This window comes from Spea bombifrons, chromosome 3 (genome assembly GCF_027358695.1).
Source record: "Spea bombifrons isolate aSpeBom1 chromosome 3, aSpeBom1.2.pri, whole genome shotgun sequence".
In the NCBI taxonomy this organism is placed as follows: Eukaryota; Metazoa; Chordata; class Amphibia; order Anura; family Pelobatidae; genus Spea; species Spea bombifrons.
The window spans coordinates 48,134,040-48,160,961 of record NC_071089.1 but is presented as its reverse complement, the minus strand read 5'-3'; the positions used below and the strand labels follow the sequence as shown (position 1 = coordinate 48,160,961).

Here is a 26,922-nt window from a genome sequence, read left to right as displayed (position 1 = left end):
TAGGAAAAAAATATGGTAACATTTAAAAATAAATATGTAGTGATGCCACCTTGGGTATATACTCCCAAATGTGGCCTTTTAGCCCCAAAACAACCAGACAAACCCATGCATTGGTGGTATTACTGTAATCAAAGGATCTTTATTGGGGTGTTTGACATTGACATATACCAGGAGCTGTTAATCCATTCCTGAAGTACAATTTGTGTGATAAAAAACACAAAATAAATTACCAACACGAAGTTTGATAAAGGGTAGTGGTAAAATAAGTGCATGGAAAGGGTTAAAATACCAGCATTTGAAATACCGTGGGGTGTCTAGTTTTCAAAAATATATGGTTTGATGGGGTGAATTGCATTAGACGGCTTCAAAGATACCTGAAATAGCACATGGGGCAGATTGACCAAATTTGGAAACAAATTAGTTTTGAAATTGCAAAATGCCACAAAAAATGGTGTCTGAAGAAAGCCCTTCCTGTCTTGAAAAAAAAAACAATATATAACTTGGGTGGGTACACTAAACGGGTGAGGACAAAATTACAGCCAAACATGAACACCGCAAAAGTGTTCTTGGTCACAAAGGGTACAAAGAATAAAAGCAGCCTGGTCCTTAAGGGGTTACAAATATTGGTTAGGGTTGGGGTAAGGATGCAACAAAGAGATGGTAGGAGATGTGAGGGTACAGGGTCAATGTGACAGGTAGTGAACTGGTAGGAATGAGAGGACCTCAGAAACTTCAGTAGGGTTGACTGGATTGAAACAGTTGAGGCCGGCTTGTGGCCAAGATGGGGGTTGGGGTCCCATATGATTAACACCATGGGGGGTTGTATTATCCCTGATTGTGGCATCTTTGTTTTTAAAATAGGTGGCGAGTTCTTAAGTTGGAAAGTAAGGGAGGTGCTGGGGGACAGTGTTGTGGTTATGGGAAAGGGATGAGATTAACCCTTTAAGGACCGGGCTTTTTTTTTTGTACCCTTTGGGACTGAGGCTGTTTTAACGCTTTTGCAGTGCTTGTGTTCAGATGTAATTTTCTCCTCACCCATTTAGTGTACCCACAGGACAAGATGGGCTTTCTTCAGATACCATTATTTTGATCATATCATCTTATTTACTATAAAAGAAATAATGAAACATGGTGAAAATTTGAAAAACACACCTTTTATGACTTTTATTTGCAAAAAATTTAACTCACCTACAAAAGCAAGTAATTCTACTATTATAGATTCTACTATTTGTCCTCAGTTTAGAAATACCCAATGTTTTTATGTTTTTTTGCTGTTGATTGTAAGTTATAGGGCAATAAGTACAAGTAGCGTTTTATGATTTCCAAACCTTTTTTCCAAATCTGGTCATTCTGCCTCCATCTCCTCTGTGGAACATCTTTGAAGCCGGCTAATTCAATTTACCCCATCAAACCATATATTTTTGAAAACTAGACACCCCAAGGTATTTCAAATACTGCTATTTTAACCCTTTTCATGCATGAGATTCTACCACCAGCCTTTGTCAAAGTTTGTGGTAGTATTTTTTTCACACACACATTGTACTAAATTTGTAGCTCCTGGTATGCGTCACTATCAAACAACACCCCAATATGTGTTCAGCAACATCTCCTGAGTGCAGTGTTACCCCACATACATGGGTTTGTCGGGTTGTTTGGGATTTAAAATGCCACATTTGGGAAGTGCACTTTTTTCTCCATTTTGATCAGTCTGTGCCTTTGCCCTATGTTTCAACCCAGCCACTCCAATTTACCCCATCAAACCATTCATTTTTTTGGGATTTAAAATGACACATTTGGGAAGTGCGCATTTTTCAACTTGAAACTTTAACATCTGGTCCTACTGCCCTCATGTCCTAATTGGGCCATCTTTAAAGCTGGCTAATTCAATTTACCCCATCAAACCATATATTTGTGAAAACTAGATACCCCAAGGTATTTCAAATACCGGTATTGTAACCCTTCTCATGCATGAGATTCTACCACCAGCATTTGTGGTAGTAATTTTTTTCACACAAATTGTACTTCAGGAATGAATTCATAGCTCCCTTATGCGTCACTATCACACAACACCCCAATATGTGTTCAACATCTCCCGAGTGCAGTGATACCCCACATGCATGGGTTTGTCGGGTTGTTTGGGATTTAAAATGCCACATTTGGGAAGTGCACTTTTTTCTCCATTTTGATCAGTCTGTGCCTTTGCCCTATGTTTCAACCCAGCCACTCCAATTTACCCCATCAAACCATTCATTTTTTTATCAAATTAGACACCCCTTGGGTATTTTAAATGCTTTTAACTCTTTCCATGTCGAGAGAAGACGCAGCATTAAGTTTAGCACTTACTCATAATAATAATCGTTGATCGCCTCCTAAACTCTTTTAAAACACGCGTCTGCCGCCATACAGTGTATGGCGCATGTTGACACCCCGGGGAAGCCAATCTCAGCGTTACTGAATGCCTCGACATCGAGGCATTACAGAAACGCTGTTTAAGTGAGGAAATTGATCATTGATCACCTTCTAAGCTTTTTTTAATTTAATGACCGTCAAAGGTCATTAACAGACCGTCTTTGCGTGATAGCCCTGAACCATCAAAGGTCGTTAAGAGGTTAATGAAATAGATTTGTTTGGATAGACGGATGGCCAATATATAGGAACAGAGCATGAAATTGTAATGTGTAAAGTCTTCAGATGAGAAAGACTTCAGCCACTCAACAGTACGTGAACACCTTTTGAGGAGACAAGCCTGTGGAATGCCATGGCTAAGGTAGACTGTGTGTGGTGTGGGGTGGAGGTAGCATACTCGTATGACCGTGTTTAGTTTATGGTCAAACTGAACTGTGGCGCTACCAGGACAGGAGGTATAGAGTTGCTGCTTGAGAGAAGTGTGTTAGTGAGTTGTAGAGTTAAAGGTCACAGAGGTTTTAGAAAGGTTTGTAGTGTTTTTTTTTTTTTTTTAGCTAGAGGAGGTGAGGGAGGCATGGTAAGGTTAAAAGTTGTGCTCTGACACAGAGAAAGGAAAGTTGGATAAAATTGGATATTGAACACAGGTGGGACATTAGGTCATTTTGGTGGACATGAAGCGTGGGGGGTGGTTCACTGTGACAGAAGAGGAGAGTGAGAGGAGTTTAGAAGCAGCAGTTGAGGATGGGTCATCAATCCGTATATTGAAGTTTCTCTGCAAGACCGAATAGCATAAATAATATTAATAAAAAGAAAATATGGGTGTTTATTTGCCATATTGTTTCTATATCATCTCTATTATAACAAACTCTAGTCCTCTACACATACATCCAATTTTACAGGGTTGTCTAATGTTTTATGTAATGTAATTTGTACAGTCATTATTTAAGATATTAATCATTTTGTTGCATAGGCTTAATAAAACTACAGAACAAACAAGCTGGTGGAAAAAAAAGTATCCATTAGGTGAAGGTATTACATTCACCGGCGCCTAATGAAATTAAAGGGGCTGGCATGCACGCACCACGCCCCCCAATGACCGTGCCTCAGCTATTCGTCCCACCTCTTAAAAGACGTGGGACGAAGTGTTGAGGCACGGCCATTGGGCAGCGCGGTGCGTCCACACCAGCCCCTTTAATTTCATGAACATATAGGGGGTTAAAAGGCATATCAAGGAGGCAGAGTGTCATATAGGGGGGTATAAGGCATTTCTGGGGGCAGAGTGCCAAGCCTGGGGGCAAATGTACATAACTGGGGGGGTAGGTTGGCAAATAAAAAGAAATAAAAACAAAAAATTCTCAATCATAGCTTTTATTAAATATGAAAAAATAGTTTACATGAATTAATAAAAAAATAAGTTTCTTACAAGAATATCATGAAGAACAATGTGATCACTGTTTTGTTCCACTGAATAAAATTGAACTTTTTCATATAAAAATTTTTGCAGTAGCAAATGTTTTGATTCCAAAATCAAAGGGCAGTGTACGTGTATATGTGTGTGTGTATAAGGGCAGTGTACATGTATGTGTGTGCAAGGACAGTGTCCGTGTGTATGTGTGTGTAAGGCTAGTGTACGTGTATATGTGTGTGTAAGGGCAGTGTATGTGTATGTGTGTGTGTAAAGTCAATGTATGTGTTTATGTGTATGTAAAGCCAGTGTATGTGTATATGTGTGTTTATGGGCAGGTGTGTAAAGGCAGTGTGTAGGGATCCTGGGAGGGAGGCCAACATTAGCCTTTTTTAATTTCAAAAAAATCTCTGCTGCTGTGGACTACTCTTCCAGTGATTCTCAGCCAGCCAGGTGTCCACCATAATGCTGGCTGAGAATCACAGGAATGTTAGTTCACAGTTAGCATCTGAAGCTTTACTGTTGCTGCACTTCCCATGATGCTTAGCCAGCATCATGGAAGTAGTATGTCTGGCTGAGCCTTATGGGAATTCAATTCAATGTGTTGGTTATTTTTAATATGCATGACCGTGCTGACAAAAATGAAGCGTGTTTTAAGTGGCAATGCAAGCGCGACATTGTAAAGTGGAATTGCTTGTATCGGCAAGTTCCACGAGATTAAAAAAAAAAAAAAGTGTGCCTCTTTCACATTTTTGTATGTGGGTGGTATTACTGTAAAGATGTTGCTGAACACATAATATGACCATGGGACAGTAACATTAGGGATTGTGTACAGTAATCCTCATTATGCATGTGCAGGTGTTAAACAGCCCCCATCAGTATACAGGTCGCTGGACACAGATATGATATGGCGCAGCTCATCGTGACCATAAGCAAATAGTGAGGCTGACATATGTGGCACAGCATAGATCCCATTACTAAATATTGAGCCAGACACTCAGCACGGTATAGCATAACACTCATCGTTATCCCCTTAACGATAATTTTTTACTTGTAGTACACCTTGGGACAAAGGCTGTTTCACCACTGTTTGCGCTTTTGCTGTTTAGCTGTAATTTTCTTTTTCTCATTTAGTGTACCCACACACATTATATATTGTTGTTTTTTTCAGGACAAGCAGGGTTTTCTTTTGATACAATTTTTATCATATCATCTAATGTATTATTAAAATATATATATATATATATATATATATATATATATATATATATATATATATAAAATATGGTGGATTTATTTTTTAAAAAAGGACTTTTTCTCACTTTTCTTCAAAAAATCTTTTACTCATTTGCAAAAACTAAAAAAAACCTGCTATATTTATTCTAATATCTGTCCTGAGTTTAGAAATACCCATTTTTATGTTTTGTTTTATAAGGTAATAAGTACAAGTAGCATGTTGCTATTTCAAAACTATTTTACTTGAAATATAGCCATACTGCCCCATGTCCAATTTGGGACATCTTTGATGCCATCCAATTCAATTTACCCCATCAAACCATATATGTTTGAAAACTAAGCACCCCATGGTATTTCAAATGCTAGTATTTTAACTCTTTCCATGCACTAATTCTACCACCAGCCTTTGTCAAACTTTATGGTAGTAATTTTTTTGGCGTTTGTATTCACACCAATTTTACTTCAGGTATGAATTTGCAGCTCCTGATATATACTACTGTCAAACAACACCTCAACATGTGTTCAGCAACATTTCCTGAATACAGCGATGCCACTGATGCATGGGTTTTTGAGTCCTTTGCAATATAATAGGCCACATTTCGGAGGTGTGCATTTTTCAAATTGGAATTTCTACATGTTAAATATTCTTCATGTCTGAAATTTTGTTATGCACACATTTTACCACCAGCCTTTGTCAGAGTTTGCTGTAGTATTTTCTTGTGTCTTTTTTTTCCCCACATACATTCTACTTTAGGTATGAATTTACAGCTCCTGGTATATGTTACTCTCAAACACCCCAATATGTATTCAGCAACATCTCCTGAGTACAGTGATATGGGTTATTCGGGAGGTAAAAGGCCACATTAGTGACGTGCATTTTTAAAAATTTTTACATTTCGTGAGTCTATGCCCATGTCCTATTTTTGGGACATCTTTGAAGCCAGCCAATTTGATTTACCCCATCAAATCCTACATTTTTTAAAAGTAGACACCCCATGGGCAATTAAAATGCCAATATTTTAACTCTTTCCATGCAACAATTTTTGTGAAGATATAGTGCTAATTTTAGGACTTCCTCATAAAACAACGATTGAGGTAGGGGGTTGTATTATCCACAGTGAGCCTCACTTGTGAGGTCTCCGTGGATGCTGCAAAGCCGCCGATTGTGGCAATTGCAGCTATTTGAAAGCAGCCCTTACATGTATATGCATTGCATCTTCAGCCACACACAGAAACTGACATGGGTACAGAATAAATTCTATCAGTATACAGTGACAGTGGAACAGCATACCCGTCATCATTACATACTGAGCCAGACATTGATAGTGGTACAGCTTAACTCATCATTAAATACTGAGCTAGTATATACAAATTCCCATTGCTATATACCGAGCCAGGCACTGATAGTGATACAGCATGACTCCTATCACTATATACTGAGTCAGATACAGATGGTGGTACAGCATAACTCCTATAATTACATAGTGATCTAGACACTAAGGTGGGTACAGAATAACTCATATCATTATACAGTGATGGTGGTACAGCATGACTCCCATCGCTGTACATCAGACATTGACGGTGGTACTGCATGTAACAGGCACCAGTAAATGATTCAACTATGCCAAAGAAGACGTTTTTTTCTCATGCCATAAGATAATGTTTTAGCCTTGGGGGTAATTTTCATTTCCTTCCTTTTTTCTGTTCGTTAACAACTATTTTTGAGGTAGTGATGTGCAGGTCTAGTTACATATATATTAGTATTTTTGCTTCCAATGGTGGGGCAGAGACTGAAGATATGTTGCAATGTTTTAGCTTTGAGTTACTTATGGAGAGATGCCTCAATCCAATCCATTCTTAGAATAAAATTGAACAGACATCATCATATGTAAAGTTGGAGCTCAACCATTGAGCCAATATCGCTTTTTGCACACTGTCAATATAATTAATAAAAGCGTTTTATCCCTTGCCCTTAGGCTATTACTTTCATTAAGGGGTTGCACACCAAAGAGTGCCCAGAAAATAGAGATCTAGAAATGTATTTTCAAGGCATACTTAATGTAATATTCAACTTCACTCCAAAATCTAGTGACTAAGGTACCGGACCACAGGAAATGGATTAGGTCAGAATTAGATGCCTGACATTTAATGCAATTAGAATGAGTGTCTAATTCCATTTTCAACTGTAACCTAAAGGTTACATTTACTCTATGCAAGATTTTCAGAAGCATTTCGCTATACGATCTAGGCGTAAGGACTCTTGAGGCTGTGTAGGTAGCATTAATGTTAAAGTCAAGGAGTGTCATTTTCCAAGCTGCAAGATCCTGCCCATGGTGGTCAAAGTCCAGGATTGGTCGTATAATACTATATATGGAGGATATGGTGATTTGAAAGGAATAAGCGTGAAAAGTAAAATTAGCTAAGCGATTATTACAATCTATTTTTGTGAGTCACTGGAAACCCTAGATATGTAGCTAGTAAACTGTAAGTAATAAAAAGGGGCACAAGAAACAGTATTTTTCTAGCAGCTGATGCAGCTGAAGTCTACGACTCTGTGTCTTCTCTCCAGGAGGCCATCTAGCAATCTGCCTCCTGCCTCATACAGCCTCCAAAAGCTGTGAGCTGCAACACCGTGTGGAAGGAATCCAAAATTCAGGAATGAACACACTTGCTTGACATGGAACACGCACTGGGAGGCCTGGTGGTGATAACAGGACACTCTAGCGGGGTAACTGTAAGCACAGTGATTGGGAAGTAAGCCGGGGTCAGGAAGCCAGAGGTGACGGGTGGTCATATAAGCAAGATGGGTTCAGGAAGCCAGAGATCACGGTAGTCGTAATTCAAGCCAGGTCAAGGTGCCAGAGATCACAGGTAGTCATAGAACAAGCTGGGGTCAGGTAATGGAAAATATCGGGAACACGGAAAAGGCTCAGAGGAACGTTGAGAAGTAGGAACATCCGCTAGGGAGCCACAGTACAACTGAGCGCTGGTATAGGGGCGAGACAGTTTTAAATATCCGGGGGGCGTTCCAGAGCGTCAGGAACGTAACCGCATCTTTCATCGCCATAGCGACGCTGAGGAATCCAGGAGGAGTTTGCCTTAAAAATATTCATAAGGCGGCCGCGCAAGCGCGTGGCTGCCTCGTACCGCAGCGAGCGGCTGGAGGATTTCGACAGGAGGATTTCGACAGAGGATTCGAGTTCTTCGAGGTCCGTGTTGGAAACTAGGATTGCGGATGAGAGGTAAATATCTGGAGAGAGTGTTGTAAACAAAGCCGTTGACAGATGATTCTCCAAACAGACGTTAAGAGAAGGTTAAGGAATTAGTCATTGAGCCATGAGGATTGTGGCAAGTGCAGGAGGGAGGCCAAGTGAATCCCAGAAGAAAATTGTTCCAGGGACGGCCAGAGATTAAGCCCATTTTTCACAGTTGGCTGCTGTAATTTAAAGAGCTATATTCTGTTCTTTTTATTTTGCCAAATAAATTGTTGCAAGAGTTTATTGTGTCTTTTGTCATTGCTTCTCTTTTCATAATCATAAGCATTTATAGGGGGTATAACAATCTGGGAAAGCAGATCTTTTATAGAAATGGCATTTACCTATAAAAGAGAGAAACTAGAACACGAGTGAAAGTCATCCTCCAACCTTGCAGACAGTGGAGAAATATTTAATTTATAAAGATGTGCTAAATTGGAGGAAATTAAGAGGCCAAGATATTTTATGCATGGATTAGTAACCCATTAAAATGGAAAAGGAAATTGCCAGTTATGCTTGGTTTTGTGTATTTGAATGTTATGTAGATGTTGCTCAGAAACACAGACAACAGTGGAACATAACTTCTTTTCTTCCATAACCACATGCACCACATTAAGATATATACACAAGAGACCTAACACAAGTGTACATTTCCATTATGCTGCCATCTACTGGCAAAACAGACTGCATAATACCCCAATACATAACACTTGGCTTGAGGATAAATAGTTCCTCAGTTTTGGATTTATTTAGCATACAACCAGGCCTGTTTAAATCTTTCAGAAATATCTAATAATGAAGGGACAGAATTTGATAGTGTCAGGTTCCACCCTACTCAGCCTGGAGCATTCAAAACTTTGCTATGCTCAGGTTGTTCTACAACCACTAGTGGCTGCCATTCTCTCTCTGGAGCATCCAGACCTCATTATTACAAGCAACTGAACCTTGTTAGCTGGATTACCCTGTCTATTTAAAACTGCCCTGCCCTTCAGTCAGGGCCTTTGCATTGAACTTATAGGACCGTTTTGCTCTGGCCCTGTACCTAATCCTGACTTGTTATTGGCTTCCTGTACCTGAATTGTTCCTGGTCTGCTGCCGTCAGCCCTGCCAGTGGGCTTCCTGCCAAGAGACTTATTACCTATACTTACTTGTCCTGACAGTTTCCTCAATACAGTCTATATCCTAGTATTCCACCTGTGGGGGATTTCTTTGTGTCTGTCTGTATCATCCCTCAGTTACTATGCATCGTGGGGTACAGACAGAACCCCAAATATCCCCTGCGACGGCTCCTACCCGACCTGCTTGCCCGGTTCCTGACAGATAGGATCAAAAGCTGGCCACTTTAAGCTCTATTGTGCCGACAACTATGCCCCTAACGTCTGAAGTAGATTCCAAGATACAGAGTAGGGATTCTATGGCCAGGTTGAAAAGAGGTGGTGATAATGGGCATCCCTGCCTCGTGCCTCTGCCCAGGAGAAACCAAGCTAAATTGAGGTTGTTGATTGTTTACCTGCGCCTTAAGGTTATTATAGAGAGCCCTAAAGTGTATACCAAAGTGATGAAACTTGAAAAAAATAATGTAGGTACTCCCAAGAGATCCTGTGAAGCGTTTAATCCGCATCACAGATAATAATAGTGTTTTGGTTTCCTAAAAATTTGGTTTCACCGATAGCAGCTATAGCCCTTCTGATATTTTGGGTAGAGTGTCTATGAGGAAGGAAACTATTCTTGGAGGAGGAGATAATATTTGGTAAACTCAATTGTATTCTTTTAGTCATATTTTTGACAACATTTTTAAGGAAATTGGACTGTATAAAGCTAATTGCTATGGGTCTTTTTTGGGTTTGGGCAGAATTGTTATCCTAGAGATATTAAAATCAGATGGAGGTGCAGCTGCATTTTTTTTGTAGTATTCTGCATTCAGAATTCATCAGGGCCCGACTTCTTACCATTATGAAGGTATTTAATTGCCTGCCTAACCTTTAGCACCGATATCAGCCCATTCAATCTTCCCCTATACTAGGAAGTAAGCGTAGGCACTTTGGCTTGTTGGAATTTAGAAATAACATCAGGAAGGGCTATGGTTTCAGATTAATATATGTTTTGAAAGTCATTCATGAATTCATCCTCTATTGGAGTAGGATGAGAGATGTCTCCCTGTTCCCAGGTGTGTAGCTTGAGAATTCTATGCTGTTTATAACAGGAGTGGCAAACCAGATTAGCTAATATTTTTTCTGTCCTATTCTCCTCATGGAAAAACTTGTTTCTAGAATAGTCGTATGAGATTTGTGATATTTCCGGATAATAGCAATAGTAATAGTGACCTTCCGCAGGACAGAAAAATCTATCAAATGTAATTGGTCAAAAAAGTGGGGTTAAATAGAAACTGTTGGGCTGACGGAAAGATGGCTATTAGCTACTAGATTAAAGTCCCCTCCAATAGTAACATTAGGAGTCTGCATAGTGAACAGGGTGGTATAAATGGAAGCCAGGAAACTCTGCTGGTCTGTATTAGAAGAATATACATTGGCCAAGATTAAGGTCTCGTTTTCAGTAAGCACTTTTACTATAAGAAATCTCCCCCCATGATCTCTAACACTCACCTCAATCGAATAGGACAGGCCAGACATAAGAATAACTGAAACACCTCTGGATTTACGGGAATACATGGCAGAGATACAATCAGTGATCCAATGGGCTTTTAGCGTGTTATGCTATGGGTCATTTCAATGGTTCTGCTGTAACAAAAAAGTATGCAAGGGCATAACTTTTTGAGATGCGCAAGGGTTTTTTTCTTTTAATAGGGGAATTAAGCCCATTCCAGGAAACAATGTGAAACCTGTTTATAAAAAGACTGGTATTATTAACAGCCATAGGAAAAAGAAAATAAGCTGGAGGACGTCTAGTCTATTCCCTCCCGCAGAGACAATGTACAAAAGTTATGATACAGATCAACACCCACAGAGGGTCCCAGCAATCTCTTGACAAGGTTCACCCGTACAACCAAACACAATATAATAGATTTCATTGATTTTAGCAATAACATCACAACTATAGCTCCGAACAACATGCGCTAAACATAACAACCAAAACAACAAAAACAGAGAAAAACAAGTAAAGTAACAGAGCAGTGGATAAGTAAAAAAAAAAAAAAGTCAGGGTTATTTTTAACTGATTACTCACCATATTAAGCAGACTTGGAGAGAGAGAGAGAACGGGATGAAGTTCTTGGAGTAAGAACAGGAGAAAGAGATGGAAACCCCGCGTTCCCCACCCCACATCCCCACCCCCTTTTTGCAAAAATAATATCTCCGGTAGAAGTCACTCCATACATTTCAGTGGCTTTAGCTAAACAACCCAAGCAGAGTATAGCAGGTTTTGACCACAGACCTGTGTAGTCAGGAGACAGCAGGGGAACCGGTAGGTTTCCTAAGCCTTGACCCTCAACAGAAATTGTGGATGATTCTGAGAGGGTATGCCCGAAAGCTCCTCCTTTTGAGGAAGTGCACCAGGAGGCTCAGTTCATGCAGAAGTGGGAGAAGTGGATGACAAAATGAGACAGAAGACAGGAGAACAAGAAAAGGCAAGAGAAGAAGTGTAGCTGCGAGAAAGGAAATAGAGACAGTGAAGAAGTCATAGAAGAAAGTAGGGAGACTTCACCCCTCACAATGCATTCCCCGATCAATGCACCTTTGCTATTCAGAGCCAGGCACTGATGGTAGTACAATATAACTCCCATCACCATAATACTGAGCCAGCGTTGATGGTGGTACAGCATTTTTGTTTTGCATTTCTTTGCTTTTTCACTCTCACTCTCTCTCTCATACTCTAGCACACGCTGCGCTCCCCAATGCGCCCCTGCTATTCAGAGTGCCCAGGTGCAGTGCACCCTGTGCACCTACCTAGGCATGGCCCTCCCTGCCTTATTCTACATTTCCAGTGATTTATTAAGCCATAGGAGTTGAGCCATCTCAGATATATCAGAATGTCTGAAAGCACAGAGATTATGAATTTCAAAGATATTATCAGCAAAGATCCCTACATTTGAAACCTTGGTCATGTTAATATTAAGTTTGTCTCCTTTGATTTTTTTATAATTTTTCTATGAGTATTTACAATACTTAAGTAGGTGTATGCTTACACCTCACACAGCCTTATCAGTCATAGAGGTTTTTTTTTGAAGCCCGAGGTGCGTGCTCCTTGGTGCTGCATTCCGTGCTCCGAAGAGGCAGCGGAAGCCCGATACGAATACTGGGTCCCCGAAGAGGTACCCAGACTGATTCCTTCCCTCCCCCATGGGAGGGTCGGATCTATGGGACTCACCCAAAAGGATGAGAACCCTTACCTTTGGGGTACTCCCGTTAGAGAGAAACCCCCTTAGGCTTCACTGCCAAAGACAGTGTCCAAAAACAAAAGTGCCAAATCGAAAAAACTAAGGGTGAACGTGGCCTCGCATAGGGTTTGGTGACCGTGAAATCCAAAACAAATTAATAGGCACACGTGCTTTCACACATTGTGATAAATAAATAGGGAAAAATAAATAAGGGCAGGCCGTGATGACCTAGCCAGATACAAAAATAATTTCACTCCATGCCCGAATGGCGCTATGGAGGAAAGTGCAAGGATAACCGCCTGTGCAAAGACGTGCGCTCACCATGTGCAGCGGCGTGCAAGACTGCACATGGTGACTCCAACATTTCTGTCAGGGCAATCTAAGCACCTCGGGCTCCATGCATTCCCAGCCCTAAGGCCAGAGGATCAGCATAGTCCCCCCCCTGTCCGAAGGGAACTACACTTGATCTTAGCCAAAAGGCCGAGAAGCGATTTTGTTATACTTAATTCTATCAACATTCCTGTTCTCAATACACACAGAACCAAACCCCAAATCCCATCAGCTCAGGGAGTACACAGGCAATGGATAAGGTGAGGGAATTAAAGGGATACAATGGGTTTCCCCACTTGTGTTATTCCCCCTGTACAGATGCTGCTGTCTGTACAAGCAGGGCTGTGCTGGCCGATTAAGAGCTCCAGCCAGACCTGCAGCCACATTCAGACTCTGGGGCCAGTTATACAATAAAACACATTATAAAATATAACCGGGTCATGGGATCAGAAACAGGACACAGACGCACTCCATGACCCAGCTAAACCTCACACGAATCCCCAACAAAGACCCCCAAAACACCCTCACCCAATGAGATAACTTTGTGCAAACTGCCCCCAGACAACACGACCCAGAATCCACAAAAATGTCTGTCTCTGCCCGGGGACAGGAGGTCCAGGGCAACTGCAGATAACCTGGCCCTGTCACACAGAGGTTTGGCTAAATATTTAAATTTTTTTGGTATATTTAAGCATATTTTTGTAAACATACAGAAAAATGGTAATAACACAAATTTAAAATTCCATGGTCAAACTGGCATAAACAAAAGTATATATTTCATGAAAGCACACATCATGGGCAATAACACAAGCACAAGTTTTTCCTTTTTTTTTTATTAAAGTCCCAAACAACAAATACAGCATCTGTGTATATGATTATGTAAATCTCCAACATTAGTTTAATGAAAGAAAAAAACATTAAATATTAATGTCCAAAATCTACTAAACACAATACTACATGTGTGTGCAAAGTATTTTCAAGCCAAGAAATTGCCATGGTTGATTAAAAAAAATGTGATTTGGAGATAACTACCTCAAAACATTAAAATAATCTTTATATTGCTTTAAAGATTGTAATGACTCCCCGGTTACCTTTTAACGTGGCCCTCATCCATCATAAAGTTCTACGCAACTTTTTTTAAGTTCCAAGCATATTTAAGGAATGATGCTGCATCCTGGAACAAGAAAAATACACCAAAAATTAATCTCCCATGTCTCCTCAACGCATGCGTGCCACATATGTGTGGTATGTCACACAGCCATGGGAAACCCCATGATAATGAGTAAGCAAAGCAGTTTCAATATTGAAAAGGTGAACCAAAATCTGTGCCTATTGAGTTTGTAAGGAAAAATATTCCTAAATACAAAATAACACCCTCAAACCTATATATATATTCACTGCCCTTTCTAGATGACCAAAAAGAGAGGCTTTTTTCTCAATTATGTCACATTTGAAGATGAGTGCTGCATGCCAGGCTAACTGAAACAAGAGGGAACTAAATATTATTCTCCCAAGTTTCCTGAATACATGTTTGTGGTATGGTTAGAATTGCACATCCACGAGACCCCCAAATCATAAGTGTGCAAAATGGTTTCAAATGAAAAATGTTGCACAGGTGAACAAAAAATTAGCACTTCATGATTTTGGGGGATAACTACTCTCCGTTGATTTCAAAGAGACCCAACTGCAGCCACAGATCTAATGGGAATAAATGACTCTAGCTCTACCTTTTCATGATAGGTGCATAGTGGGTGCATAGATAACAAATATGTGTGGTATGTCAGTGTCACACAGTCACAAGAGGCTCCCAAATCATAAGCGTACAAAGTGGTTTCAACCTTTCTATACCTTTCCATATCATGAACATTTTAGTAGGGATGCTACACGCTGGGCTGCCTAGAACAAAAAAAGTACAAAAAATTAGTTTACAGATTTAACTAATAACATAGATACCATACGGTATATGTGTGGCATCTCAGTGTTACACAGTCACAAGTGATCCATCATGAGTGCAAAGTTTGTTTGTTTTTTTTCTTTGTTGTTTTTTTTTTTTTAACAGTTGAACTACAAATGTGCACCTCATGAGAAACATTAGCTCTAAACACCTACAAGCTGTTTATTTTCTGAAAGGACATCAGCTGAATATCTCAAAGAAATATTACTAACCTTTATAGGCTGACCAACGTTGCCTCAAATCTAACCTTTTCACATTTCGTGTGGGTATCAGCATGAATGTTAAATATTGCAGTCCCCCTATTTTCATTATTTCTTTGCAGTATGGCATAGTTTTTGTTTGTTAAAACCAGCTTTAATGCAAATATTTAATTAAACAGTGAATATATTCACCTGTGAGGTTTGGTGATTGGATAAGATGTTCTGCCGGGGTACTGTTTGTAGATAGTGTTAGCTTTGGTTAGATGTTCAGGTCAGAGATACAGTGGATATAAAAAGTCTACACACCCCTGTTAAAATGCCAGGTTCTTGTGATGTTAAAGAATGAGACAAAGATAAATCATGTCAGAACTTTTTCCACCTTTAATGTGACCTATAACGTGAACAATTCAATTGCAAAACAAGCTGAAATCTTTGAGGGGGGGGAAAACTCACAATAACCTGGTTGCATAAGTGTGCACACTCTCTTATAACTGGGGCTGTGGCTGTGTTCAGCATTAACCAACCACATTCAAACTCATGTTAAATAGAAGTCATTACACACCTGCCTTCATTTTAAGCAAAATAAAGTTCAGCTGTTCTAGTAGGATTTACCTGACATTTGCTTAGTTGCATCTCAGAGCAAAAGCAATGGTTCGCAGAGAGCTTCCAAAGCATCAGAGGTATCTCATTGTTGAAAGATATCAGTAAGGAGAAGGGTACAAAAGAATTTCCAAAGCATTAGATATACCATGGAACACAGTGAAGTGGAGACAATATGGCACAACAGAGACATTACCAAGAACTGGACGTCCCTCCAAAATTGATGAATCAGGGAGGCTTACAAGAGTCCTACTGCAACATTAAAGGAACTGCAGGAATTTCTGGCAAGTACCGGTGCTTCCTACCCTTTTTGCACATCCCTGCTTCTACATGGGAGCGTCAAACAGCCTGGGACTCCCCCCTGACTGCTATCCAATCTCATGCAACAGCTTCCTGCACCGAAAACTGTTACATTTTTAAACACTGATCGTACGATCGGGCATTCCCAAAATATATAAAAAAGATAAAAATAATAATAAAACCCTTACATCCCATTGCCCTAACACAACATCTAAACAGTACAACCCTCCTGCCCCTGTTTACAACCCCCAAACCCCATAAAAATTCTACAAATAATGTACACCTTATAGTATTTTCCCTATAAGTGCTGGGAAAGTATGGAAAGTCTATATAAATTAGGTATTTCTAAATGTCTCATCCTAAATTTTCAGCTAATCATCTAATTATGGTATCAAAATAAAGCTCTATCTCTTCTTGAAAAAACAATATAAAGTTTACATGAGTACACTATTCACAGTAAAGGAGAATAATCGCTGAACCGACATACCGCAAAAATGCCAAAATTGCACTGGGACTTGCGGTACCAAAAACCCCTGGGATTGAAGGGATTGGATGTATACTTGCAAAAATATAATATTCAGGGATATAATATTTAAATTATGGGGAAACAGCTTCTTGAGCCAATGAGAGATCTGACTGCCATTCTGGCGTCAAGAAGGAATTTTTTTCCCTAGTTTGCGCAAAATTGGAAAGAGCCACAACTGGGGTTTTTTTTTTGCATTCTTTTGGATCAACAGCAAGAAATAAACAAATATGGGAAAGGCTGAACTTGATGGACGCATGTCTTTTTTCAGCCTAACTATGTAATTATGCCAGGCAAATTTGACACAAAACCTTCAGGCGTCCGTTAGGAAGCTGAAGATGAAGTTCACCTTTCAGCACGACAACGACCCAAAGCACACATCCAAATCCACAAAAGCATGGCTTCACCAGAAGATTAACATTTTAGAATGGCCCAGTCAGAGCCCAGACAGCTCCATCTTTGCCATGGTGAACACTCAGACCCCTGTGCACAATACTACCATTGAGATCACATAAGGGGTGTTCTGTTGCAGCTCTGGAGCTACAGCTTCACTATAACTTTCCTTTGTTTTTGTTGCAGGTTGAATGAATGCATATGAAAGTACTTACAAAGTACTTTCCTGGGGCAAGAGAGAGTAAGATAATCAGTTTTGGAATGGGTCACTGAGGTACAGCAAACACAAGTGGGGGACTTGGGTCCTTAGTAAGTGGGAAGACTGCAATGCAGGGGCTACTCCAATTCTTAGAAACCCCACCCAGTCAGCAAGATGGCAACAGCCTGTATATGTGTCACATTAACATTACCTGAAAATATATTAATGAGACAAAATTTCACATTGCTAAATAATAATTTCTGTATCAAATGAAGCATTTAGTTATATTTTTTTGAAATTAGCATAGTAGATTATACAGCACAATTAATGACAACACAAAAACCATGTTTTACAACTGTTTTAGTATAAACCATTCCAGAGGTTTAAATGGTCATAACAATAGAAAAATCACTAAAAAGGTATAATTAAAAACTTAACATAAATAAAACATTTTTACCTTCTTGTAGATTTTTCATTTTTATCCATTTTTCTACCCTTTCAGAGCTAACATTTTCTGTTACAAATTCATCAAGTACTTGTGGGTGAAGGAAGAGATACGATTTTACTTTTTCATCTGTTAAGTCTGTAAAAACAAAAATACAATTTAGCATATTTATTCTGGTCAACTTTTTTTATTACAAATGTTTTCTGTTGATTTTAGAATGCATCCAGTAAGTGGCAGGAAAGAGTTGCCATTCAAATCAATGAAAGTCCTTACTGTGCATGTGCAGGGGGCCAGCACAAGCATACTATATGAACAAAAGTGTTTGGACACAACCATCACATTTATATGAGCTTTTTGGACATCCCATTCCAAAACCATGGTCATTAATATCAATTTGCCCACCCCTCCCCTTGCAGCTATTACAGCCTCCACTCATCCAGGAAGGCTTTTCACAACATTTTGGAGATGTGTCTCAGGAAATGTGCATCCAATTTACCAAAAGACCATTTGTGAGGTCAAGTACTGATGTACTGCGAGAAGGCTTGGCTTGCAATCAACATTCCAATTTGCACTTTTATATTTTCGTTGGAAATGGTGAAGGTGGGAGGAGTAGTAATTGGTTGTGTCTTAGCGTATCATGTGACTAGTTCTGTCTGTCAAGCTGGCTGCCCTTGCAGTTTAGTATAAGAGTTTTCACCCTGGGATGAAGATGGCTGCAAAGAGGAACAGCGCTGTGTCATACACTTTCTGTGGACACAAGGTGTGCCAAGAGCACAAATTCATCTTCACATGTGTGCTCAGCGATTGCAGGAAAGCTGAATGTGAGTGTTGGATCTGCCTATGCCCTGTCATGACAGTCTTAAGTTCAGTAAAGTGTGGGCCAGGTGGGTGCCTAAGCAGCTGACAGAGAAGCATAAGCACAAGCGCTTAGACGTTTTTTGCCAACACATGGCTCATTATCGTGATTTTCTGCAGAAGATAGTCACTGGCGATGAAATGGGGTTCACCATTACGAGCCCAAAAGCAAGCGGCAGAGTATGCAGTGGATGATCATGATAATGTGAAACGAGAGGTGCATCAGTGGCTACGTGTTCAACCAAAAACATTTTTTGCTGATAGCATTAAAAAGCGGGTACAACGTTGGGAAAATTGCATTGCAAAGTTAGCTGACTGAAGAAAAGTGATGTAGTATGTTTTTGATGTAATTTGTTTTGAAATAAATAGAGTTAAAAAAGTGTGGAAACTTTAACGTCCCCCATAGGGCTGAAACAACGAATCGATAAAATCGATAATCGATAACATAATCGTTGTCAATGATTTCCGTTAACGATTAATCGAATGATCGATTCACTTTACCTCCTCCGCGAGCGTTTCTCCGCTTCTGCTACGCACTCTGCAGTCTCCGCCTTCAATGAGTTACGTGACCTCGGTGAGCGCCGGATGTGACGTGCTTCAATTAAGAGTGTGAATGTGGGTGCAGGGCAGAGTGTGAGTGTGGGTGCAGGGCAGAGTGTGAGTGTGGGTGCAGGGCAGAGTGTGAGCGTGGGTGCAGGGCAGAGTGTGAGCGTGGGTGCAGGGCAGAGTGTGAGCGTGGGTGCAGGGCAGAGTGTGGATGCAGGGCAGAGTGTGGGTGCAGGGCAGAGTAGGAGACTGGGTACAGGGCAGAGTGGGAGACTGAGTCCAGGGTGGGAGTGCAGGACAGAGTGGGAGACTGGGGACAGAGTGGGAGTGGGGGTGCAGGGCAGAGTGGGAGACGGGGTGCAGGGCAGAGTGTAGGTGTAGGGCAAAGTGCTGGGGCAAAGTGTGGAGTGCCGGGGGCAGGGCAAAGTGCAAAACTTTTTTTGGTATTAATTAATAACTTTAATTATGTCAGTAAAATAAGAAGGCGGATAGAGAAATGCCATTGTGATAAAGAGAAGTGTTAAAGACACATCTTAATGTAAATTATAAGTTATTTTAAATAAACGAAAAATTAGCATATTGATTATTTTTATCCAATTAATCGAAAAAATAAATCGGCCAACTAATCGATTATGAAAATAATCGTTAGTTGCAGCCCTAGTCCCCCATGTGTGATACATATATATACACAGTATTTGCGTGATTATAAGACAAGGTTTTTTCAGAGCAAATGCTTGTAAAAATAACTATCGTCTTATATTTGAGGTCATCTTATAATCAGACCTCAAACAGAGGTCTCACTACACGACCAAGGTCCAGATCCCCTGCAGCGTTGCAAGGGACCTGGATCCTCCTCTGGCAGTCGGTGGACGTCTGCACGATGTGCGCGTCACATGACCTTCCAGTGCTCCACTATAGGAGCCCCAGAGCAGAGGACCCTCCTCTCTGGCGATGCGCGCAGACAACCTCTGCTGCTACCGACACTTCCGCCGGGGCTTCTATGATGGAGCACCGGCGTGACGTGATTGTGACGGAACCCTCCATCACTGTGGCCCTTGGACATCCTCCCTTCCGACTATGAAGCCTGGCTTTGTAAAGGCTTCTGTATGTAGGTACAGGAGGTCAGACGACATGTCGGCTCTGAGTCCGGCTCAGGTGGTACAGTTCCTGGGTTTCAAAATCGATTCGATCCAATGCACTCTCCGGTTACCCCGGACAAAAATCACGGCCATCAGAAAGGAACTGAGACGAGCAGATTGTCAGGCTTCTCTCTTCGTCAATCCAGGCAATTTTTCTGGGTACGCTGCATTATCGAGCCATGCAGAGGCTCAAGGCGTCTTTTCTCAGGAAAATCCCATTTTACGATCAGATGATTCCCATCAGCTCGGAAGTCAAGACAGAATTGAATTGGTGGTTTCATCATATGGAGGCGTGGAACGGCATGGCCATATTCGGGCCGTCCCCAGACTTCATTCTGGAGTTGGACGCGAACCTCTGAGGTTGGGGCACGTCATGCTCAGAGGGAGCAACAGGCGGTCCCTGGTCGATGGGGAGGACGCTCTGTACATCAACTGTCTGGAGTTGATTGCCGGTTTGTTCGCCATTCGCAGCTTCGCAAACCATCTCTCGGATTGTTGTATTGAACTGTCGATATATGGTCCATGCGAAGCAGAATGCATCAACAGATTGGGCGGAGCTCGCTCCAAAGTTCTTTCGGAAGTGGCCAGTGAGATATTCCAGTTTTGCTTTCGGCGCAACATCACACTCCATGCAGCGTTTCTTCCGGGCAAGACCAACCTGACAGCGGATTAGTTTTCTCGTCATTGGAGGGACACCAGCGATTGGCCCCTTCGCGAGATTTTCACGAACCTTCAATGTCTATGAGGGCCTTTGGTGTTGGACCTGTTCACCACCCGGTCAAATTGTCCTCTCCCAGACTTCTTCAGTTGGCTACCGGATCTGGATTGCACGGCGGTGGACGCGTTTCTTCAGCGCTGGCCTTCCCAAGGGGCGTTTGCGTTCCCTTCATTTGCCATGATGCCAAGAGTTGTTCATCAAGTTCCGCAACAGGAAGTCTCCATTCTTCTAGTCACACCATTGTGGCAGAGTCAAGCTTGTTTTCCCGATCTTTTAGACCTAACGTTCAGGGACCCAGTACTTCTCCCGTCCTTCCCCAATCTCCTGCGGATCCGCTAGGGAATCCCCACCCTCTCCTGTTGGAGGAGCGCCTCACTTTAGTGGCTTGGGCAGTTTCAGGGGATCTTGGGATGTCAGTGGTCTATCACAGGCAACTAAAGAGCTCCTTTGGGATTCGTGGGCCCCGGGCACTCGTAGATGCTACATGGCGGCTTGGAATTTCTGGAGTGATTGGTGTCTGGAACGGGACTGCGATCCCTTTACGGCACCTCTTCCCTCCATCTTAAACTTCTTATCTCACAGATTTTCTCAGGGTAGATCTTTCAGCTCTCTGGACGTGACCAGAGAGATCAGATTCTGATCTCTTATGTTCAACCACACAAACCGGTCTCAACTACTACTTTGGCACGTTGGATCTGGTGGATTTTGTCTTAAGCAGGGGTCGATCGTTCTTTTGGGGCACATTCAGTGCGTGGTGTAGAGGCTTCTCGGGCGTTTCATGTGGGAGCTTCGTTAGTTGATATCCTATGTTAAGCTGATTGGTCGCGCGTAGACACCTTCTGCACCTTTTATTTTCGCCCTGTTTCCTAATTTTCAGAGAGTGAAACCAGCAAAATATGAAGCCTCCTGTCATGTAGTAAAATTGAAGATTATGCTAGCTTTAGTGTACCTATAATCTTAATAATGACAGGAGGCGATTATTTTCCCTCCCTGGCCCTGTCCCCTTTGTTTTTGGGTTGTGTTTGTTGTTGTTGGATCTGTGTTTTGGTATGTTCTTGATTTTGTTATTTTTTTTATCTATCATGGAGACATTGGTTTTTCCGTATACGCTCTTTTATTTAATGCTGGTATTTTGAGTGTTAAATAAAAAAAATAATAATAAAAAGTTTAACTCTTTCAGTGCTGCTGTTTGGAGTGAGTAAAGAAAGAGTAGCAAAATATGAAGCCTCCTGTCATTATTAAAATTAAGATAATAGGTACACTCAAGCTAGTATAATCTTCAATGTATACCTGAAGTACAATTTGTGTGAACATTTTTTTTTTTAAATTACTACCACAAACTTTCGCAAAGGCTGGCGATAGAATCTCATGCATGGAAAGGGTTAAAATACAAGCATTTGAAATACCTTGGGGTGTCTAGTTTTGAAAAATATGGTTTGATGGGGTAAACTGAATTTGCCGGCTTCAAAGATTGCCCAATTGGGGGCAATAGGACTAAATTAAAAATGCACACTTCCTAAATGTCGCATTTTACCTCCCAAACAACCCTACATGCATGGGGGGTATCACTGTACTCGGGAGATGTTGCTGAACACATATCGGGGGTGTTGTGTGACAGTGACATACACCAGGAGCTGTAAATCCATACCTGAAGCACAAATTTTGTGATCAAAAATCACAAAATAAATTACTACCACAAAGTTTGACAAAGGGTGGTACTAGAATTAGTGCATGTAAAGGGTTAAAATACCAGCATTTGAAATACCTTGAGGTGTCTAGTTTAGAAAAATATATGGTTTGATGGGGTAAATTGCATTGGCCGGCTTTAAAGGTACTCAAAATGGCACATGGGGGAGAATGACCACATTTGGAAAAATATTGGTTTTGAAATAGCAAAACGCTACTTGTACTTATTGCCCAATAACATGCAGAAAAAAAGCAAAAAAAAAAACAAAAACATAAAACCATTGGGTATTTCTAAACTCAGGACAAATAGTAGAATCTATTAAAAAATATGTAAGTTCATATGCTATGAGAGAAATCCAGTACAATGAACCTAATTGCCTTTAAATTAGAAGCACCAACAGATTCCTTTGCTAATAAGGAGTAAAAAATACCAAAATTGGAGGAACTAAAAAAAGATTTATAGCTAAATAAAAAACTGACTGTAGTTATGAAAAAAAATGAAATAGAAAATGATACATATCACCACTTGATTTCATGTTTTCTAAGGGCCAATGTGATGTCAGCACTGATGCACAGTGTAGCCAGAGAGATCCCACCAAAACTGGATGCTGGATGTTTAGCCTTTCATTAAAAAAGGTTGAATTGGAGAATGACAACACATTGTTTCCTCTCAGTTTATCTTTTTTGGCTTTGGTAGACTCTGGAATCTGTCTAAGATTGCATCTTTTTCATTAAGGGGTGATGCCAGACGATGTTTTTCCTCATGATTTTCTTGAAAGGCTATACTATAAGCAGTTCATCAGGAGTTTCAGCGCATACTTCATTATGTGGTTCACAGTGCAATTAAGAATATATAAATCTAAATCAGTGATTTTATTTTATTTGCACATTTTTTTTTTCACATTACACAGGGAAGGCATTGGCAAACAGAGAGAAACCCCTCAAAGTAAGGAAGTGTCAGGATTCCACTCTGCCAGCCTGGACTTTGTATTTATTCGGGTGTTATGTCTGTTCTAGCCTCTAGAGGTCACCTGTCAGAACAAAGTACCTTGTATACCAGTTTTTTCTGCAGTGGGCCACTTCATCAGAAATGTATATGTGCGTGGGCCGTACTCATTTTTCACCAAGAGAAAATATGGCCTTTAATAAGATATGCAGATTGAAATAAAGTAAGTGACACAAAACCCTTACTTTTTCCTCTCACTGATGGCTGTTAACAATAATATATAAATTAATATTGTTATTGTATTTTTTGTCCAATTGTGATGTGTTACTTTTAATAAAACTGTGGTTAACACAGCAAAATTGGACAATATACGATTGTTAACAGCAATCACACTCCTATCGTGCACAGGCATACCCAGGTTCCAGCATGTACCGGTTGCCTGGGCATGATACCAGTAAATGCTGGAACATGGGCATGATAGGACTGTGATTGCCGTTAGCAATCACACTCCTATCATGCCAAGTCAGCCAGTACATGCTGAAACCTGGCTAGATGCCCCCCTTGTGTATTGATGCTGCCAGCAGTATGGGGTCTGCACATCACTTACAGACATCCTGTGCCATGTCCCCCCACTTACGCATCCATGCTAATACACACACCAATTCAGATACTCATTAATTCACAGATTAATTCCCCCAATCACGCATATTGTTATTATTATTATTATCCTTTATTTATATAGCGCCAACAGTTTACGCAGCGCTTAATACAATACATAAATTCAAGGGATATGACAAGACAAGAATTGACAGACTAAGACAGACCGATACATTTGGTGGAGAGAGCCCTGCTCGCAAGCTTACAATCTAGAGGGAAATGGGGTGACAAACATAAGGCATAGAGAAAGGGTGAGAGGTATTGTGGTTGTATCGATGACAAGGAAGTTCTAGCAGCTAAGATGGTATGCTTCTCTGAAGAAGTGGGTTTTTAGATGTTTCTTGAATGTTGAGAGGGAGGGTGAATGCTGAAGGTTCCTTGGGAGTAGATTCCAGAGATATGGGGCAGCTCGAGTGAAATCTTGTAGTCGGGAAAAGGAAGAGGTGATGAGTGAGGAGGAGAGCCTTAGCCCATGGGAGGAACGTAGGGATCGAGTAGGAGAGTATTTGCTTATGAGGTCAGAAATGTATGGAGGAGCAGTATTATGGATGGCCTTATATGTCAGTACCAGGATCTTAAATTTAATTCTAAAGGTAATTGGGAGCCAGTGGAGGGTTTCACAGAGGGGGGAAGCAGAAGAGGAGCGACGTGCAAGGAAGATGAGCCTAGCAGCGGCATTTAGGATAGACTGTAGAGGAGAGAGTCGAGACAGTGTATTACTACATACATACATACATACAGAGCATACTAATTCATGCATTAAAATAAAAATTTAATTAAAATTGAAGTTCCTGAGAGAGAGAAGAAAGAAGGAACAAAATATGTTGTAGAGGATGTGCTAATAAAAACACTTGGACTGCCTGCAAGATCAAATTAGAGGTACATATACTGTAATACTACTAGGGCTGCAACTAACGATTATTTTCATAATCGATTAGTTGGCCGATTATTTTTTCGATTAATCGGATAAAAAAAATGAATGTACATTTTTCATTTATTTAAAATAATTTAATAAACAAATGATGTTAAATACAAACAGCAGAATAAAAAAAACTTTGATAAAATGCATTTCTTGTCTTTATTTCCCAACCAGCCCCCCCAATTTATGAACATTTGAGCCCAGACTTGCCACGCTGCCTCCCAGACATGCCACGCTGCCTCCCAGACATGCCACGCTGCCTTCCACATATACCACTCCACGCTGCCTCCCAGACATGCCATGCTGCTTCCCAGACATGCCACTCCACGCTGCCTCCCACATATACCACTCCACGCTGCCTCCCACATATACCACTCCACGCTGCCTCCCACATATACCACTCCACGCTGCCTCCCACATATACCACTCCACGCTGCCTCCCACATTTGCCACTCCACGCTGCCTCCCACATATGCCACTCCACGCTGCCTCCCACATATGCCACTCCACGCTGCCTCCCACATATACCTCTCCACGCTGCCTCTCACATATGCCACTCCACGCTACCTGCCACATATTCCACTCCACGCTGCCTCCCACATATGCCACTCCACGCTGCCTGCCACATATGCCACTCCACGCTGCCTCCCACATATGCCACTCCACGCTGCCTCCCACATATGCCACTCCACGCTACCTCCCACATATGCCATGCTGCCTCCCACATATACCACTCCACTCTACCCCCACATATGCCACTGTGCCTGATATGCCTTATACCCCCTGATACACCACTCCATCCTCCCCAGACATGCCTGCCCTCCCCACATATGCCTTATATACTGTATATGCCTTATACCCCCAGATATGTCACTCCATCCTCCCCAGATATGCCTTATACCCCCCCCAGATATCTCATAGTCCCCTCAGAGTCACAGACCTGTTCACATCACACTGACACCATACTTTTATAAATAAGTACTGGGTTAATCTTCACTGCCCCCAGGATTTAGATTCCCCTTTAACTTTATTAAATTAATTAAATTAACCCTCAATCCTCATCATTAAATTAACCCTAAACACCCCATTAACCATAACTACCCCTAAATTAACTCTAAATACCCCATCAAACACAACTACCCTAAATTAACCCTAAACACACCATTAACCACAGCATCCCCTAAATTAATCCTAAAGACCCCCATCAACCACAACAGCCCCTAAATTAACCCTAAACACCCCATTAACCACAACTGCCTCAAATTAACCCCAAACACCCCATTAACCACAGCTGCTCCTCTATTAACCCTAAACATCCCATTAACCATAGCTGCCCCTAAATTAACCCTAAACACCCTATTAACCATAGCTGCCCCTAAATTAACCCTAAACACCCCATTAACCATAGCTGCCCCTAAACACCCCATTAACCATAACTGCCCCTAAATTAACCCTAAACACCCCATTAACCATAACTGCCCCTAAATTAACCCCCACCTCCCCTAACTTTCAGTAGCCCAAATATTAATTTTATACTTAGATGAGTTAGATGAGTGTCACAGCCATGTGGTTCTGGCCTTCTGGGAGAAGGAAGGGGCGAGGCCAGTTGTCACAGTGATTACAGGGAGGGACTGGTAAGTAGGAGCTGCTGTGAGTCAGACTGAACGGATTATACAATGAGGGGTATTTTCAGAGAGTTTGCTCTGAAAAAACCCTCATTTTATAATCGATAAAAATCGATTCAACTAATCGATAATGAAATTCGTTGGCAACGATTTTCATTATCGATTATCGATTTTATCGTTGTTGCAGCCCTAAATACTACAGAACATCAGTGTGTGTCAAAACATCTATAAGAGCTTTAGAGAAAAGATGACC

General features: G+C 41.1%; 1 protein-coding gene across 1 annotated transcript in view; it reads right to left on the bottom strand.

The window, feature by feature from the left end:
- The window catches only part of PDE10A (phosphodiesterase 10A), a 258,873-nt gene that overhangs the window by 190,773 nt on the left and 41,178 nt on the right, over positions 1-26,922 (bottom strand). The window contains exon 2 of the mRNA XM_053461389.1: positions 17,591-17,716. Within this exon, the coding sequence (XP_053317364.1) occupies positions 17,591-17,716 (126 nt within the window). The remainder of the gene's footprint in view (positions 1-17,590; positions 17,717-26,922) is intronic.